General features: G+C 39.7%; 1 protein-coding gene across 1 annotated transcript; it reads right to left on the minus strand.

Moving 5' to 3' along the window:
- Nucleotides 1-379: 379 nt before the first annotated feature.
- On the minus strand, nucleotides 380-18250 carry LOC307269099 (tetraspanin-15). The gene is made up of 8 exons (XM_080051933.1): nucleotides 17964-18250; nucleotides 13837-14022; nucleotides 9394-9468; nucleotides 9182-9277; nucleotides 7883-7999; nucleotides 6412-6462; nucleotides 3629-3745; nucleotides 380-1915 (listed from the first exon to the last, which is right to left on the minus strand). The coding sequence occupies exons 1-8, from the start codon at nucleotides 18048-18050 to the stop codon at nucleotides 1577-1579; spliced, it is 1068 nt and encodes a 355-aa protein (XP_079908059.1). The 5' UTR covers nucleotides 18051-18250; the 3' UTR covers nucleotides 380-1576.
- Between the last annotated feature and the right edge of the window lie 1017 nt (nucleotides 18251-19267).

Below are 19267 nucleotides of genomic sequence, written 5' to 3' on the forward strand. Positions count from 1 at the left end.
ACCAAAAAATGCCAAAGAATAGAAATTTGCTTTCTGCAAAACTTTTAATTCAGGTTCCCTATCGCTGTAAACATTGGTACAGGCAGGAACGAAAAGTTTAGTGTACTGGAGCCATTTTCTATGAGTGTACCACTGTTTTAAAGCAGCTAATATGGTACACACTACTGCCCCATGGTTTCACACTTTTCCTCACACCCAATTAACAAAAGGCAGAGAATGAGAAGAGTAGATGCAGGGTCACATGAATCAGTTTTAATGAGTAACATTGACTGTAAATATGACCCGTTTGTTGACTCCCCTGTTTAGCAGTTGAAATGTATGGCATCTCCATTTTTTTTAATGCAAAAGCAGCAACATAGCACGAAAATCAGTAGACAAATTCAGCTTTATTGACAAGAACTGTAGTGCTGTTACAAGGCAGGAGCTAGGGGGAAGCTCAAAACAGTGCATAACTCAGATACAAAAAACCTTGATAAAGTAGCTTTTCATTGAATTGGTTGTCTGGATAATCCCTTGTTTAGTTGATCATTTAAAAGATGGAATAAAAAGTTTAGTTTAAAAATGGAATAGAATGAAGCCCCCCGATGAGAGCCCAACATGTAAACTGAGATTTTTTTTTTTACTTACTTCATATACAGTACAAAACATGCATTCCATGTTATTTTACACCTATCAGTCTTACAATTTACACCAATTGCACAAAATCAAATTCAAACCATAAACAAATTGTAAATAATACACAAAACTGTACACATCCGTCACAGACGCTACACGCAAGACATACTTTGCTATTCCTACTGTATTCTCCAAAACTGAAAAACGTCTTTTCAAGCTACCAATAATTTATACAACACAAAGTACCGTCCTCTGACTACGGGGCTGTTTTCAAAACAGCCTGAGGTAAGCTTTTAGCACATGAGACATCGCTCAATTTCAAACGCAAATTTTTTTTTTTTATGAAATGCGATATACCATAAATAATTTTAAGATCAACCTTCACTAACAGGACAAAATATTTTATTAAAAAAAAAAACAATGTTGTACATTATTCCTTCAAGCTTTGTTCTGAAAAAATTCTTCCACAAAGTCCTAAAGATCCCTTTAAGCCATAGTACGTAACTTTCTCATATAAACGAATGTTGGTTACATTCGAGCCATTGCCAAATGAGTTGACACAAAGTTGATTAAGTCTACCAGCTCCACAAAACTCTCTCTGTATTTCTCAATGTGGCCGTGACATTGGCGAATGAGCTCAGAAAAATCCCAAGAAGCACCAAAGAAAAGTTTCAGCTTTTGATTATACGAAATAACCTGGGTGTACAGCAGAAGGTATCAAATCCACTCACCTTCTCACTGAAGGCTTTACCTGACAGTGTTGTTGTAATTACTCAGAAGTCCTCACATGGGGGCGACAGAAGTTACGCACTATAGCTGATTAAGCTGACCATATTTTCTCTTGGTCCAATGACTGACACGTTCAACCAGTAATTTGTGCAAAACAAAAGTCCAACAATTGCAATGATTTACAATGACAGAAAAAAATGCTATAAATTAAATTTGAAAAAAAAAATATCACTCAGTGTTCCCTTTTCAGCTTGCGGCCGACGTCCACCTCGTCCAGCCCGGTGGCGGACATGGACTGCTGTAGTTCTCGTAGCTGGGCGTGTGTGCGCTTGGGCTGCTTCTTGAGCTTCTGCATGTGGAGGTCTATGGGGTCCAGGTCTGGCTCCTCGGAGGGGGGGATGGGCAGGTAGCCACCGTCCCGGGGCAGACACATGCACCAGCCGGCCCCGGCCAGGTCCAGCTCACTGTAGGACACCTCCCACTTCTTCAGCTTGAAGTCCACCATGTCGGCCGACTCGCTCATGTCCACCAGCAGGTTCCAGAAGACGCAGCTCAGGATGATGCCCAGCAGCTATTAAAGAGGACACAGGACCAGGTTGATAGAAATACACTGATGTACTTGTTTGGTCTCAAACGTTTGTTAAGGAAATGTGAATGTACCAGTAGGAATAATATCTTACCGTTTATTATGTGCAAGTATTTATGCAATGTTGAATGCTTAAGTTTTTTTTTTTTTTTTGTGGACCCCAGGAAGTATAAGTGTTACTACGGTAATAACTAATGGGGATGCTAAATTAAGAAAATAAAAATACAAATAAAAATATTCATGTGTTATTAATAGCCTAATAAATAAATTAATTCCTTCTTTCATGAATGTAGTGTATTCCAATAATGTAATTTTTTTTTTATTATTATTTATCAATCATAACAAATTGGCCTTAATTAATTTCCTGTTGCTGGCTAATTTATCATTTGAAGGTGGAGTCAGCGATTCTGGAGAACACTGGTCAAAATCAGTGAATATCATAATCCGTTTACTGTGTGTGCGCTGAAAAAAATCTGGTTAATAAAAAAAAGGGGGCCCACCGTAGCTAGCAACTTGCTCGTTTACAGAGCCTAGGCTGTTTTTTCCCCCAGCACACACAGACAGGTAGCGAATGATCAGATATTCAATGATTTTGACGACAAGCGTTCTCCAGGATTGCCGACTTGACAACACAACAAGTATGTGCAGGGAAAACAAGTATGATCAGAAACTTTGGATCAAAAAGATGAATGTATAATCTTGTGTACGTTTAAAGATAAGGTGAGAAGTCAACTATGACACCCAGTGTGCATCCAATCACAAATTACGTTATATTTAAAGCTGTCTGGAAACTTACAAGTAACCATGTGTAGAGAAATCTAAAAACACTATTTCCAGCTTGAATTATTTGAATTCTAAATGCATACACTGCTATAAAACCTTGCCTGGCATCTTGACCTTCTATCACAGCCAACACAGTAATGGTGAATGATCTGACCAGAGTTATCTCTTCATTTAGGCCAGGGGTTTTCAAAGTGTGAGAGAGTGAGCCCCCTCCCCCTCCCCCCCTCAGAGAACAAATTTCACTATTGTTAAATGTCATGGACCCTAGTCACTAGTGCCTCCAATGTCCTGCTGGGTGAAATTAGTAGCCAGCAGAGATCCTGACCCTCCTAGCGGAGTCCGGGGGTGTGCCCCCCCCCCGGAGATTTTTTTTTACCTTTTTAAAGTGAAATGCATGAATCCGGTGCACTTTGAGAGGAAAATTAAGAGTGGCTTGTATGAGTTACAATACATGTAATGCTGGAAAGAACAAATGTTATTTATCCAGCAATTTTAGGAAAGTAATTGCTTTTGTCTGAGGGGGCTGCAGTAAGTCTGAATGCATTCATGGGAGGTTTGTGCACATAGTAATGTGTAGGAGACAGATTCACAATTATACTGGGAGGAATAATATACTAAAAACTGTCAGCTACATGATTAAAAAATGTTGTCACACTAGAATCTAATTAGTTTTATATAACTTTGTTGAGTAGTCTGGCAATGCTGAATCTGGGTTTTCTTTGCAGTGTAGGAACTGTTAACCATTTGCCAAGCAGTCTGGTGGAAATTAAAATATGAAATGGCTTTTTCTGAAACTTTCAGAAACAGTAGAGGAGTTACAGTTCAAATATCAAGGCTAAGGTGGAGAGCATTTGGTTGGAAAGAGGGTCTTCCAACCCCAGTTCAGAGCCAGAGCTATGGCTTTTTTTTAATTACCTGAGGAAGCCCGATGGCGCAGCAGAGTGCGATGGTTTTTCCAATGTTGTCACTAAACCAGAGGTTGACGGCGTGGATGCAGCCTCGCACATGGATCAGCTCATGCAGGGTTTCACGCTGATGCACAGAGCACAGGAAAACAAACAAGGACAAAGTCTACATTTTTCAAGTCAAATTGAAGTATCAGAAAAACAGAAAACTACTTGAGGTGAACCAACAAAAACTTATAATGCTCCAAGGTTACTGCTGCACACAGTACAATAGTTTTAAATTTCAGCTGTCCATTGTCAAGAAAAACTAATTTATAAAGTTAACCTTTTAATGTTAACCTTTTCTTTCATATGATAAGTAATAGTCATTTATATAATAAACTTTTAAGCAAATGATATAAATAATAAATTATTTCATATTTTGACGGTCAGCTTTTACAAGACCAGGACAGAGAGGATATGGGTACATGATGAGGCATGTGAGAAAAGCACAACCTTGAGAGAAATCAACTTTCTCAGCACATAGAACGTATTGAAGTAACTATTCACAATAGAAGGTCAGATGAAACATGAACATGATGCTAGCTACAAATAGCAGACAATAGCACCTTTCTCTCTGTATAGGAAAGGGCGATGGCTCTTCGTATTGGACCGAAAACATGGGCCAACCTAATGCGGGACCCGGGAACAACTACAGATTGTACTGCAGCAAATATTGACCAATCAGAGATTTAAATAATTCATATATTAACTCTGTATTATGAAAAATGACTCACTTCTGTTTATACATGTTCATGTCACACCTGCTTATTCAATTATTTTAATAAATCTACAAGCGCTGAAATACAAGCTTGCAATAAGAACAACTATTCTTGTTTTTTCCTTCAACAACTTGAACCAAAGATCATGTTTGTTTCTGACACCATCCAATCATAGTTGTTCATTTAAAAAAAAAAATCTGCAGGACTTCACTCCCGTGAATATGTGTACATGTTGCTTGGCAACGTCCTCCTCCCGCCCGTCTATCACTCTCCCTTTTAGCTTTTCTTCATTGAATTTTATTTTTTTCTTTGATGGTTCAGCCCCGTTATCCGTCATTATGACGACAAATAGCTGTCTCAAACAAGGCTCCCGCTCCCCTTCCCTCACCTGGAGGGATAGGCTTCTCAAATCGCGTTGCTGCGCTACACTGAAATCTGCGACCAATACGAATATGTGACCATAGAGCCTGAATGCGCAAGCCGAAAATTGGACTGGGTGTGCGACCAGACCAAATGCAGTAATAAAAACTATATAAAAACATCTTTCTTTGCATTGATGGTCTTGTTTGCTGTTAAAGGTAATTTATGACTATCAGAGGAAAAATTAGGCTGTTTAAAAGATATTTAAATGTTACTCGTAGTGGCTTTAATGTTCATAAATTAAAAGTCAGTCGATTAACCATTAGACTTAAATAAGTATACAAACTTAATAGATCTATTGGTGAGTTTTTTCCAGCCATTAAAAAGTTCCTCAGTCTGCATTTTTTTCATGAGCAATTACTGGTATTCTTAATAGTCTGTATACTAATTTGTTAGTTTTAAAAACAGGTTACTTACTTGTTTTATTTCCAAAAAACTAATCAGACATCTACTGAGGAATAACATAATATCTGAAACTACTGTACTGTCATCAAAGTAAGACAATAAGACATATTTTCATTTTTGCATTATGGGTTGCATGCAACATTATCATTGCTAGGCTAGTGAGCTTCCTTAAAGTTGGATTAGAGTGTCTCTAAAATCTCTTGATGAATGAAAATGGGCCAACGTCGCTGTAAATACAGTCACTGGGACCGAAAAATCATAAGTATGTGTTGGCCATTAAGTGTCTCCAGACAGTGTTTTTGTGCAGGTTGTCTTTCTAATGGAGCCTGCTTATATTTGGCCTGAAATGGTAAGTGAATTCCTTTTTCTTACGTTTTAACCAGGTTTCTTTTTTTTTTCAACCATTTTGAACAGCCATTAGTTGAACCAAGAATCTCAACTTCTAAAGCACTCAACTAAACGTTCCATAATCATTCTTAGCACTTTTCTGAAGGTTATTACAGAAGGATTTGTTCATAAACATGCTGGAAATGCATTTACCAATTAATTGTGGCAGCTCTAATATGATGAAATAATTAGATACAAACTTCATTCTTTGTGATAACGGACATTATTTCAGTGGATAAAACATGTTAATAAATGAAAGGCTTAAAATTTTGGTCAAAAATGTGGTCATATCCTAGCCTGGAAATCCATACCCTGATATCTTGAACGATAGAGGGTCTGGCCACGATCAATAGTAATTTCCAACTCAAGGGGCGGCTCCTACTCGTGCATTTCAAATGCCACTGCACGCAGTTGGATAGCACTACAACCAATCAGAGCGATGCACAAGGTGACGTAAGCCCCGTTCGTTTAGCAAACAGCTGTTAAACTGTTAAATTAAACGTTTGCCGTTGTCGGTCGGCAAAACAGAACATTCCACTTACTTGCTAATGAAAGATTTGAGTGCCATCTTCCAAATCGTTAAGGGTCGAGGCCAAAGCAGTCTCAAACTCACACAACATATCCGCAGCCATCTTTGATGTTTAATATCACGGCTTCGACGTCGCATGCACGACAGCAAATTTAATTTGCCAGCGCCTAGTGGCAGGCTTGGGAATGCCAGGCTAGTCATATCCCTCATTGTGTGCTGCATATGTGCTATGTTCAGAGCCATAGAAACAAAAACCCAATGGACACAGTGTTTGTGTTTTGTGCCTCTTACCTGTTTATCCAGAGTCTGGTAACCACATAGAGTGTTGATGACCTCTCCAACCTGTGCAAAGAGTCAACATTTACACAGTCAGAGAAAGGATTGAGACTGTGCTGAGGTGACAACTCCGTGGGGACATATGTGAGAGCACTGATCCTTGCATGGTGGAGCTCCTGACCAGAGCGTGAAGTTAAATGTTTGCTAAATGTCTACAGCCCTGACGGGTAAGAACTGATAGCAGCGGTGGACCATATCAAATGTTCAGTATTTTTTTTTTAATCAACTCCTCCTATCTCTGGAGTGGGTGTGTGTACGGGGACGAGTGTCATTAAATTCTCCAGCACAGCTCCAGCGCTCCCAGAGACGGTATCAGTGTGTTGAGCTCACCGACCCCCGGTGTACGGAGGGTTGAGTCGGCCACATTTCATTTAAAGAAAGAAATCCCCAAACAAGGCCACATGGCTTTAACGATAAAAAGAATATGATCATCACTGACAGCTCACCATACTGTCTGGGGATCAAAAAAGTGCATTGGAGTTCGATATATATGGCAGATATATCAGTATACACGAAGGCGTAGGAAAACGGAGTTCAAATCACTGAAAACTAAGCTTTTATTAAACGCCATTTTGCCTGTATTTGTGGAAAGAGACAATAGAAGAGTCTGAATTTGAGTCTGACAATGGCTTTCCAAGTAACCAAACATGCACACATTATAATGTGATTGTGATTCCAGATGATACGTCATTTTTGACACCTGTCTGTATCCACACTTGAATTCTTGCGGCTGGTTCCACACCTCACCCGTTTACCTTGTCCCATTTGGTTCAGTTCAATTAAAGCTGGTGTGAAATATGTCACTCAAACATGGTTGCAGAACACACATACTGACCTAGAGTTCCTGAAAAGGAGGGTTGGCATCTTAACTCACTCACTTAAATTAATTGGCAAAGATAAGATCCACTTTTAAAAGGATCTGCGTATTTTGAATGTGTCAAAAAGCGATCACCCGGTCTGTACCGCCTATAATTATGCCAGAATATATGGAAACCATGGGAACATAAATGAGTGCCATCACATGAGTGCCGGAATTTTCCCTGATAAATCGGACAGAGAAAGGAGTTAAAATACATGCTGAGTGTGTGTGTGATAAAATGTGACTGAAATGATAACCACTTCCCCACACAAAAATGTTTTTTATGATATACTAAGTCCAGGTACAGTCTGGGTAATACACATAATCCATAATTCATTGGTTTGTGCTTTATGACATCAGAGGATTCGATCTTACCGTGTCCGGTCATGTAGTGATAACTATACACGCTGACAGTGGCCAAATGTGTCTGATCAATAAGTCACCCATCGGTCCATATGACTTTATGTGCATTCCTCTTATTTTTTGCCCTGATCCAACTGAACTACAGTTGGTAGTAAGACATCCCATGTGTGTTTTTATGTGTGGACGTGCGTTGCCCGCACTCACCTTCTCGCGAACACAACAGGTGTATGGAACCCCACAGGCCAGTGGACCAGTCCCATTACAGAAGTGGTACTGGTTTACCCCCCAGTCCTTAAACTCGTCCCCTCCACAACATGAAAACTGTAAAAAAAACAAAAGAAGAAAAGCGATCAGGAAAACATCCACACATACGTTTTTTTTTTCTCATACCTTTGAACCTATGATCTCTAGCCTGGCAGCGCCCACCTACCTACTTCTACTCAATTTTCATTTCCCTCCAGTAGTCTGTCTGGGTCTGCTGGTATATTAGCAGGCTTTCTCAGGATAGATTTTTACATGACCAATCAGCGAACAGAGCCACTCTGGCTGAGAACAATGACGTGCACCAGTTTCAGTTGCAGAAGCCGGGCACATGATATACAACGCTATGCGATTGGTTGGCAGATCCAGAGTGGCACTGGGCAGATCCAATTGTTTTAAACTTCAACAGACACCAGCCTTCAAGTTTGTTTACGTTTGTCAATTAAGTGATTCCAGACCTTCTGTACAAATGAAATGAAGTACGATGGTCTGGTAGGACCAGGCTATATGATCTCCTAATGTTCTACTTATTTGCTCGTGATTATGTCTTTTATAACTGATAATTTCAGCCCTTTTTCTCATAATTATGATTAACCATGGGGATATTTTATTGATTATCAATGCAAAGTTTTCAATTTTATTTTAATTTTTTTTTTACTGTCAGAAAAAGGACTTCCATATGAAATCAAAACTGTGACCCAGTTTAAATCGATTATTAACTTTTCTGAATCGATTCGGAATAGTTCGAGAGAGAATCGCGACGCATCGGAGAATCGATTATTTTTCCCACCCCTAACAGATACCGTAGAAGAAGTGGATCGTTCATAATGCGGGGCGACTGTGGCTCAGGTGGTTAAGCTGGTTGGCCAATGATCCTAGGGTTGGCGGTTCGATCCCAGCCCGGCCACTTGTGTCATGGTCGTTGTGTCCCTGGGCAAGACACTTCACCCACCTTGCCTCGTGTGAATGTGTATGACTGCTGTATGTTTGAGGTGGTGGTCGGAGGGGCCGATGGCGCTGAATGGCAGCCTCGCTTCTGTCAGTCTGCCCCAGGGCAGCTGTGGCTACTATGGTAGTTTACCACCACCGGTATGACTGTGTGTGAACGAATTGTCTGGAACCCTGTAAAGCGCTTTGAGTATCATGAAAGGCGCTATATAAATCCAAGCAATTATTATTATTATTATTATAATAGAACTCTTCACTGGCCTAGGTTTTCTCCTTTAAGATATCATGCTATACCTTTAGTTGCACGTAGTCCAAGATGTTTTTGAAGTCCAGATCGTCGTAGTAATGTTTAATTCCTTCTCGTATACTGCTCTGAAACAAGGCCGACGTCTAGTTGAAAAGGAGAGAGGTAGAAACGCACAGAGGACATGGGGTCATTGTTATGAGTAGGGTGTGTGTGTGTGTGTGTGTGTAGGTGTGTGTGTGTGCGGGTGTGTGTGTAGTACCTTCTTTTCAAAGATGAGAGCGGTGGTGAGCGCGATCATCTGGAGCAGCAGCAGCACACAGAGAACACAGAGGAACTGTTGGGAGGGAGAACACATTCATATACAGCAGGGGTTCTCAACCTTCTGCAAGCTGGGCCCCCCCAAAGCTGGGTCATTGCAGTTGGGCCCCCCCACCGACCCTGACAACCCCCCCCCCCCCACACACACACACACACACACACACACACACCACCCTACACAGATAGATAGATAGATAGATAGATAGATAGATAGATAGATAGATAGATAGATAGATAGATAGATAGATAGATAGATAGATAGATAGATAGATAGATAGATAGATAGATAGATAGATAGATAGATAGATAGATAGATAGATAGATAGATAGATAGATAATCTATTATTGTTATTATCACAAGGGCTAGGCCAGTGGCGCACCTTTGAGTTGAACATTGGGTTTAGGGTTGGGGTCCGGAAATTTCTTATATTTTAACGTTAAATTCTGGTGCACTTTAAAAGCTAATTATGAGATTGTATCAATGAGACACTGAGGAATTTTTTTTTTTTTAAATCTCGTTAGAAGAGAAGAAAATAGTAGCCTAAATAGAACATACACAGAATAAATTCTACAATAGGTATACCTGTTATGAAAAAGCTTCACAAAACAAAGTCTATGATCAATGGGAAACACTGCTGTCTGACAACCCAGTTCAGAGAATGTTTCAACTATTGAGTCTTGGATTTGGAAAGTGGCCAGATTTAGCTCAAAATGCTACCTGCGATTAATGTGCTGTGCAGCCTGAACGCGGAGTTGTGTGTGTCTCACTGGCGATTCCAGGAAATTTTGACTGGGGGTGGCCAAGGTGGGCCACAGAGCTAGAGTGGGGTGGCCATCGCACCCCTGAATGAATAGCATGTGATATGCTGTACAACCAATTCAAAGATGATTTATAATCCCAAATGCCCAAATCATGTTAGTATCCATTGTAATGTTTGTCAGAAAACTAAACCCCTGAAGGGGGGTCTGGGGGCATCCCCCCCAGAAGATTGTTTTGTGTTTTTAACATGTAATCTAAGCATTCTGGTGCATTCTGGCGAAGATAATAAAGGAAAAAGTCAATATTTATTTCAGTTCAGATGAATAGTAAAATTAGCAAGACAACATAACTTGCTAAAAGCCAGATGCCTAACAACTGGACAGAGGGACGGATGACAACTAGCTTTTGACCAAATATCTTGCTAAAAAAATAAACCTTTATTTATGAAATTCTGCCCTAAGAACATGTTACACTCGCTAACTACAAACTTTAATTTTTTTATTCAGATTTCAAAAATCTGCTGGGACACGTGCCCATACACATGCATGGGTGGCACGCATGTCACAAGCACACTCATGCTGTTTTCAAGACCTTTGCTGACCAGAGACCAGTTCTAGTGGCCACAGTCCTACCATTAATTCAGTACTTGAAAATTGCAAACTGATCTCATATCAGTGGATTGGAGTGTTTGTGTGATGAACTTGGCAACTACCTATCAAAAAAAGTTAAGAAAGAAAAAAAATACATATCATCTCTGAACTAGGCTACGTATCAAGAAAAAAATTGAAAAAAAAAAAAAAAAAAATTAAGATTTATTTTTTTTTTTTCATCCCCCTCGCGCCCCCCCGGTAGAGTGTCCGCGCCCCCCCGGGGGGGCGCGGACACTCTACCGGTTGAGAACCACACTCTACCGGTTGAGAACCACACTCTACCGGTTGAGAACCACTGATATACAGTATTCCCCTTGTACATGTATTAGCAGTGGTGCAGCAATATACACGCCAAGACATCTCATTGCATTGCAACCAAATACAAATCAACTCTGCAGTCATTTCCTCTTCAATACATGGAAAACAGAAAACATAACATGATGAACTTAGATGTCCTGGGCCGATTGAGGAACTTTAGTATCTTGGTCAGTTTAACATGTCCCCTTCAATGAAGAGCAGACTGCTTCTATGGGAACCAACCATACAATTCAATGGGGCTTATTTGGCATGAAAGTTTCAGAAAAAGTATTGCCAAAGCATCCACATATAATTTGTCCAAATATTCGGAGAGTACACAGTAAACAGAAATGTGTACATTAACACAACATTAAGATTGATATTTATTCTATTAATAATATATCTCATCACAACATGTTAAGTGAAGGACTGAGTCCTGAACATTGCCAGTCAATTTAATTATGGTCATTTCAAGAGTAACAGTCAGTTCATGAGAGACACACTAGAAACTCCAGCACTTGCATCCAGACCCTTGTGGCAAATAAGTCTTACCAAAGGATTCCACTGTGTCAGATACATATTTAATCAACACTGCATCTCTTCTGCTACTATGGGGTTGATCTACTTAACTATGAACTAAGAATAAAAACTAGCCTGCTAGAAAAAAATTCACCCCCCTTAGTGTTGTCATGGAGATATGAACTAAACATACAAACTAGAATGGCTTTTTGAACCAGGCCTTAAATAGGTTAAATAATGCTGTGAAAACGGCATACTTAACATGGGAGTCAAAGGAAAATTGCTCTGTTCTGCAACCTGCCCTTAGTTGCCACCCGGTGCTACTGTAATGTTTGTCACCTCCGCATTGGACGCTGGTAGAACTCGCTGTGGTTGGGGCTTTGGCTGTGCACAGCCACCTGCAGCCACCCCAGACAGTAAGCAGGGAATTTGTCTAAAATGCATGTATGTCATTATCTGACACTTTGGTATCATTTAGCTTGACTGTATAACATTATAACAGCATCTATAGGTCAGAAAAGATGAAAAAGCATAATAGGTGCTTTAATGTTATGTCACAGTGGGTTGGACAGGTGCGCACTCGGGACGCACAGAATGAAGCCAAACAGGTCTTTATGCATTGCTGTTCTCAACAGGAGAGACTGTACTCATGTGCAACCTGTTTGATTTGCAGAGGCTTTAAAAATAAAAAATATTTGTTCTTTGTTCTTCTTCTTATTTCCTGTCATATTCTCTTCATTGCATCAGTCGTTGTTATTTTACCCACAGCATTTATTTTCTCACAGACAATCTCCAATATCCTGTTTCTTTGAGTAATATAAATAGGCTGTTGCTCAACAGTGTGTGTGTTTTCCTCTTGCAATAACACATCTAATACCATGGCATTACATTTCTCATGCTGTCACTCTGCTCTTCGTCGCAAACCGGTAAAACACGCTAAAGCCTCATTTAGATCTACTTCCCCTCATTTACTCTTAGTTGATCACACGCAGACGCCCACAAACCAAAAAGTGCAGATTTTATTATTGAGCACTGTATATTTCACATCTTAATAGATCAACCCCTACCTTTTTAAGATGTTCTTGTTTTTTTCGCTATTATTGAATAGTGTTAAGCACAGAGTTGGAATGGGGAGAGACATTTTTACTAAAAAATATTACTACTTTATAAATAGGGGGGTTTTATCTTGTCAAAAAAAAACTGGATCGTGACATCCCTAAATTAAACTGCTATCATTAATAGATGATAGATGGGGCGACTGTGGCTCAGGTGGTTAAGCGGGTTGGCCAACGATCCAAGGGTTGGAGGTTCAATCCCCGCCCGGCCACCTGTGTCATGGTTGTTGTGTCCTTGGGCAAGACACTTCACCCACCTTGCCTTGTGTGAATGTGTATGATTGCTGTATGTTTGAGGTGGTGGTCGGAGGGGCCGTTGGCGCTGAATGGCAGCCACGCTTCCGTCAGTCTGCCCCAGGGCAGCTGTGGCTACTCTCGTAGTTTACCACCACCGGTATGACTGTGTGTGAACGAATTGAACCTGGAACCCTGTAAGCACTTTGAGACCTAAGGGAATAAAGCGCTATATAAATCCAATCAATTAGTATTATTATTATAATAGTTCATCTGATATCAAAGCTTGATTTAACCAGTGTCCGAGTGCTAAAAGAACAGAACGTATACATCCCCAGTGGGTAACAGAATGAAAGAGATCCTCATCCTCATCACAGACTTCATTTGTATTGTTAACTTTTTTAATCCCCTTTTTCAGTTCAGGTTACTTAGCTAAAGCTAAGTAGATAGTTGCATAGCAACCGCAGTATTTTATCCCTACTCCCCTTTGGGCTTTTTTTCTGTTGTTGACGAAACCAACAGCTGTGCTTATGCGGTAATCCAAATTGATAACTGGTTTCAATATTGCTGCTCTTCTGCAAACTATGTACACACTTTAAATTCGCCAGTTTTGATGTGTGTATATTTACATCCAATCCCCCACACACACGAACAGGCTTGGAGTTGCACCTTCGCATGCATGCATTTATGTTTTCGATTTCGTAACTTAAATACTAACCTAATCAAAACTGTTGCACCAACACACAGTATATGATGTCCAATATACTTTTAAAACAACCTCATTGTATCAGACATTCTATCATGCGTACCATGTGCAGCAGGGTCTTGTTGTCCCTGAGAGATCCCACCATGCCCACCACGGACACAGTGAACATGACCAGGCCCAGCAGGATGAGCACCACAGCAGGAGCCAGGAACAGGCCCTCCAGGGTACGGTTCTTCTGCCTCTCCACCTCAGCATACAGGCCCACACACAGCACACACAGCCCCATCAGCTGGACAGAGAGAGAGAGAGAGAGAGAGAGAGAGAGAGAGAGAGAGAAGGGGCTTCATCAGACACAAAGCCAGACAATCCTTAAGTGTTTTGAGATTTTAGAGCACACACAGTACGGTCATGTGGCAGATGGTGAGGCGATATATTCACTGAACAAGCATTCTCCAGAACTGACTGACTCCACATCTTGTATTTATCCCTCCATTTTTTTCTTTAATTCTGAGAATTATCACATTGTTTTTTTTATCACTTGTTTGAAAAGACTTGTTCAATCTCAAAAGACCATTCTGTGTTAATGAATGCCAAATTAAAACAAAACAGTTGGTTACAGGTGGACATGAAGCAACCTTAGAAAAGGTGTTGAATGAAGCCGTTGAGCTGCTTCCCTACTCTACCATCTGTTCTAGCAGCCAGACAATGGGTTGACCTAGTTTAAGTTGAAAGGCTGATATTGAACGTTACCTTTTTTCTTTTAATTGACAAATATATATACACCTTTGTTAAATGTTTTCACAAACTAGTATTGGACATTGGAATGCTCCATTAACATCCAGACTGATACATTTATTTTAAGTGGATTTGTTGTTTTTCTTGAGACTGCAGTCCACAAAAAACTGCAACTATCCTTACTTAATGGAATTATGCAGTGGATAAATAGGATAGGACATGCCCTCCCCTCGTGCTAGGATAAGATGCCTGATTGGTTGTGCATCAAGCCTGTGATGACATCATCAAAGTATGCAACAAGACAACAACAAATGGTGGCATATACAGTCTATGGGTGGCACCAGAGAATATGGTTTAATGAGAGTGAGGTGATAAGATTAGTAGTGACTGGCTGTCTTTAATTGTTGATTTTGGTTTTTACTGCGTTTGGCTGAACACCAGTAATCCCATGGGGAAGACAATGATAGTGTGTCAATGACTTTGAATTGTTTACATGTAACTCATTACAGGAAATGTTCTGTTCAAAAATGTGGGGTCTGCATCATTGCATACTGATGACCATGCCCTGATGTGACAGTCAATACTATCCTGTCTTGTTCAAGCGTTGATGGGGGGGGAGTGATCATCCATACCAGGGCTCAACAACACTGCCTGAAATAAGTGATGTGAAGGCATTACAAATGTATATTTATTTAGATATAACAATAAGACTGCACTGCATCATCAGAAACAAGATCGTTCCCACCCAATTGCAGAGCCTTCTTTACACTTAGACATCTACTGGGATCAATGTGAGAGACGATAGTATTATCAGTGCAATATATTTTCAAGCATCAAATATAAAAGTAGAACATTGTCAGTTGTGAGTGTTTCATCACTATACATTATTAGTTTGATACAGACAGATGCACCTTTACTGAAGCAACACTTTACTTCTGGTAGCTGCTCGAGGTGGAGCCAGTTTTAACCGATTTGAATGAAGTTATGTCCGTGGTTATTATGTCTAGAGGTTTCCAACCGTATCAGGCCCTGCAGAGGGTCACCAGATTAATCTGCAAGGGTTGGAAGATTATTCATGGTGCAGAAAAGAAGAAAAATCACAGTTCTGTCTGTGGCACTGATGTCTATTGTGTTTGTTTTTACACTTTTATCTGTGCTTTAATCTTTAATGATGTAGTGGTTTTTCATAAGCTCATTGTATACATTTGTTTTATTGTATGTTTTTAAATGGACATATTTAAATTGGTAGGGTTGCTACTAATTATTGGCTATATATTAGCTGCTGTCGAACTAATGATGTGGAATAAGAAGAACAATATCCCTCTCTGACATGAGTGGAGTAAAAGAGCAGGACTGCATCTAGCTGCTCAGTGTGCAGGGTCACAGTCAATCACACTCAAAGTGTATTACATTAAAATGATAAGCCAGTCTAACCAAGCCAGTAACCCCTTAGTGCGTGGCGCTGAAAACTCTACAATATCTTCAGAGCACAAGTTGACGAAATTGGAGAAAGAATCCAATGGAGAGTGTTGCCTCCCTGTTTCTATCCAACAAATGCAAGATCTGCAAAAAAAGGAGAAGTAATAAACAATGTTTGCTTCCCTGCTATTGATTTTCAATTAGAAAACAGAGGCAATCTGCCTTAAGAGTGGGGTCCATCTATACTTCAACTCCATTTACTGCTCTCAAGTCTCCGTAAAGCACTGGCTAGATACATTTGGCTTGGTTCCCACAATCCAATGTCAGCCCTCCTACATTAACTGCTGCAGTCATCAACATGAGGATGACTAACTTACTAACAGACAGTGTGCAAAGGGTGCTGCTCACATCCTTCACAGTGACAATGTTGAGTTAAAAACAAAATAAAGCAGACCTATTCATATTTCCCTGGGTGAGGGAGAGTAATTCCCATTGGCACCTGCTGCATTACACCTGTCCTAAGAATCCCACATCAATTACACTATGACCAAACTAAACCATACAACAGCAAAGATAGCTTTAATTAAGTCTAGTCCTCACTGTTAGCTTGGGGCTAAAGGAGCTTGTGTCTCCTGAGCTGAGTTGGGCCACTGTCCTCCTGAATCACATCAGTAAGAGAGGGAAACAGTAGACAGGGGAGAGAGAGCTGGCTTTTTGAGTGCTAATGGACTGAGCCTACTAACGTTTGAGTAATATTCAATAGTTTGCTTTAGGGTGTGTATATTTACCAAACAGACAGCACATTGGTGCTGGGGCAAATTGAACATTATTTTGAAAATGTTCCTATAGAGTCTATAGACCTCGGGTAGGGGTCAGACAGAAGCACGGACAATACATTTGCTTATTTAGATACAATATTATTTAATTTGTTCATCGGCCACAGTATAAATCTACAAACCAGTTAAAAACAGTATGGGCTAGGGGTCGCCCTTAGCTCAGTTGGTAGGGCGTCTTTATTATTATTCCAAATAAACAATAGCAGATTTTTTAAATCTGTAAGGAATAAATGAAAACTGTTCAAATTAAAAGGCCTATATTAGGCCTAGATTATAAATATAAGGCCTATACATTGTGATACCATAGTAATTAATAATATAGCGTCATGTATACCATATGTTATCAATGTATAATTTACTGTAATTATATGATTAATTTTTATAATATTATGAACCCGAAATGGTTGAATGACCAATAAAAGCGCCTTTCAACCTGTTCCTATTTTCTGTCGGCTAAACTGTTTACTCACATCATGGTCCCTTTAACTGGATCCAACGCCCTGCACCACCGTGCTGTTTGCAAGCCGGTGATCGCTGTGCATTGTTTCAACCCCATATGCAAACATTAATATATTTGTATGTTGTTTAATTATTAAATTGCCCACAATTCGAATGTTAACTGATTTACCTTGAGGAAGATGCATGGTTTCCGAAATGATCATTTCTATCTTGCAAGCTAACCATTCACCCGCTAGCTAGAAGCCAGCGAATTACAAACCAAACCACGTTAGAAAATATCACAACTTAACATTTATTTACTCAAAAAACAAAAGATAAGGTTATAATCGTGATTTATAACTTAGATGTTGATCTTCATAGTCTTGTGGAAAGTACGGGGTGTGTCCTATCCAAGACATGGACATTATTTCAATAAAATATCTGGTTTACCACGTCTACAGCTGTAACGCTATTTAGGTGTTACTTAGCTAAGGTTAGAGGTGATTGTATTTTTAAATTGAAATTCTGACCCATGGAGGCATGTTGATTGTTTGTGAAACATGCCGAATCGTACAATAGGTCTTGTATATTCCCAATATGCCTGATGTTCTGTATCAACGCTTGTATATGCGTCTGTAGAAGATAATACATTTAAACACCACTGTTATGGATGAAGTTAGGAGCGATGACTCACTGATGAGATTGGGTGGTTCGCGTCTACTACAATTACCACTGTTGCAGCCCCAACTGACTTTCTATGGCGCATAGGATGCTGATGTCAGTGAAAGGAACATCAACTTACCGAGAAGAGCATTGAGTAGATGTTTAAGGTAAATTTGATGAAGTAGTAGAAGTGGTTGGTTTTCCTCAGTTCAGAGTAGGGCGGCATGGCTGCTTGTAATAGTAAAGCTAGCTAACTAGCTAACTAGCTATCCTCCGTTCAGTTCGGGCGATAACTAAATAATATTTGTGAAGAATAAAATAGTGTTAATGAAATGAGAGAGCTAACTGAATTTTAAAGGTGTAGCAGCCCTCATTTCTCACATAGTACGGTGAGTAGCCACCGCAACAAAACGAAACAAATCCACTTCCGTGCAGCCGAGCAGTCCACGCTTTGTTTTGACTACATCCTTAAAGGGGCAGTGCACACATCCTAAAGTAAATTTGTTGTGTATAGTTTCAAGAATTATAAGTGTTATATACATTTGTAATAATGTTTATTCTTTATTAAACAATAGAAAAAACATATACCAACAATATAAGACAATTTAAACATTAAACAGTGGCCCATATATTTCACATTGACATCAGAAGGGCTAAGTCTGTCCCAGCAGTTTTGTATTTTAAAAAACAGACTTCTAAAAAGTAAATATATAGTCTTCCAGGAGTCTTTGTGATGCAGTACTTGCAGACCCAGTGCACTACTAATCCTTCTTGCTGCATGTTGCATTAGGTGTTGCCACCCCTTGTTCGATATATTTGGCCTGCTGATGACATTACTGAGGCATTAACAAATGGGTTTACACACTAGCAAGGCCATGTGGCACCAAGCAGTTATTAGGAGAGGTGTTGTGGGATTTATCTTTTTTTTCATTTGTGTGACGTTTTCTATGTTTGTCTATGTGCTTACACTCCTTTGTGTCTGTGTTGTACTGCCTTTGTCTGACCAGGTCTCTCTTGATAATGAAACCCTGAGTCTCAATGAGATTACTACCAGAGAGTATTAGGGCCAAAGGAGGGGAAAAAATTAGACAACGTTGTTTTAATTTTCTTGTCCAAAAAATACAGACTGCAGGTTTTGTATTTAGGCTATCTAATTTATTCGTATGTATTGCAAATTAAAGATGCAAATAAAAGGCTATTAGCCTAAGTCAAACTTGTCTTCATTTTGATGAGGCCCAAAACTAAAGTGATTTTCCACATAGGCTATTCATTAGGGGACTGTCGGACTTAAATGAAATTCTTGAGTGTGGGACTATAGGCATAGTGCTATAAATATAGCAAAGTGACCTATTTACAGTCATAGTGCAAATCAATTAAATGGTACAGTGTTTGAATAGGGAATAAGAAGTTGATAACCGCCTTCGTGATACCAGTTAGCTCTGA

This window comes from Ammodytes marinus (genome assembly GCF_949987685.1).
Source record: "Ammodytes marinus genome assembly, chromosome: 2".
Lineage (NCBI taxonomy): Eukaryota > Metazoa > Chordata > Actinopteri > Uranoscopiformes > Ammodytidae > Ammodytes > Ammodytes marinus.

Coding starts and splice junctions, on each gene's coding strand:
- LOC307269099 (XM_080051933.1), bottom strand. CDS start 18,050: ATGCCGCCCTACTCTGAACTGAGGAAAACCAACCACTTCTACTACTTC. Junction 9,278..9,393: donor CTCTCATCTTTGAAAAGAAG/GTACTACACACA, acceptor CTTTTCAACTAG/ACGTCGGCCTTGTTTCAGAG. Junction 1,916..3,628: donor GCGCCATCGGGCTTCCTCAG/GTAATTAAAAAA, acceptor CCTCTTTAATAG/CTGCTGGGCATCATCCTGAG.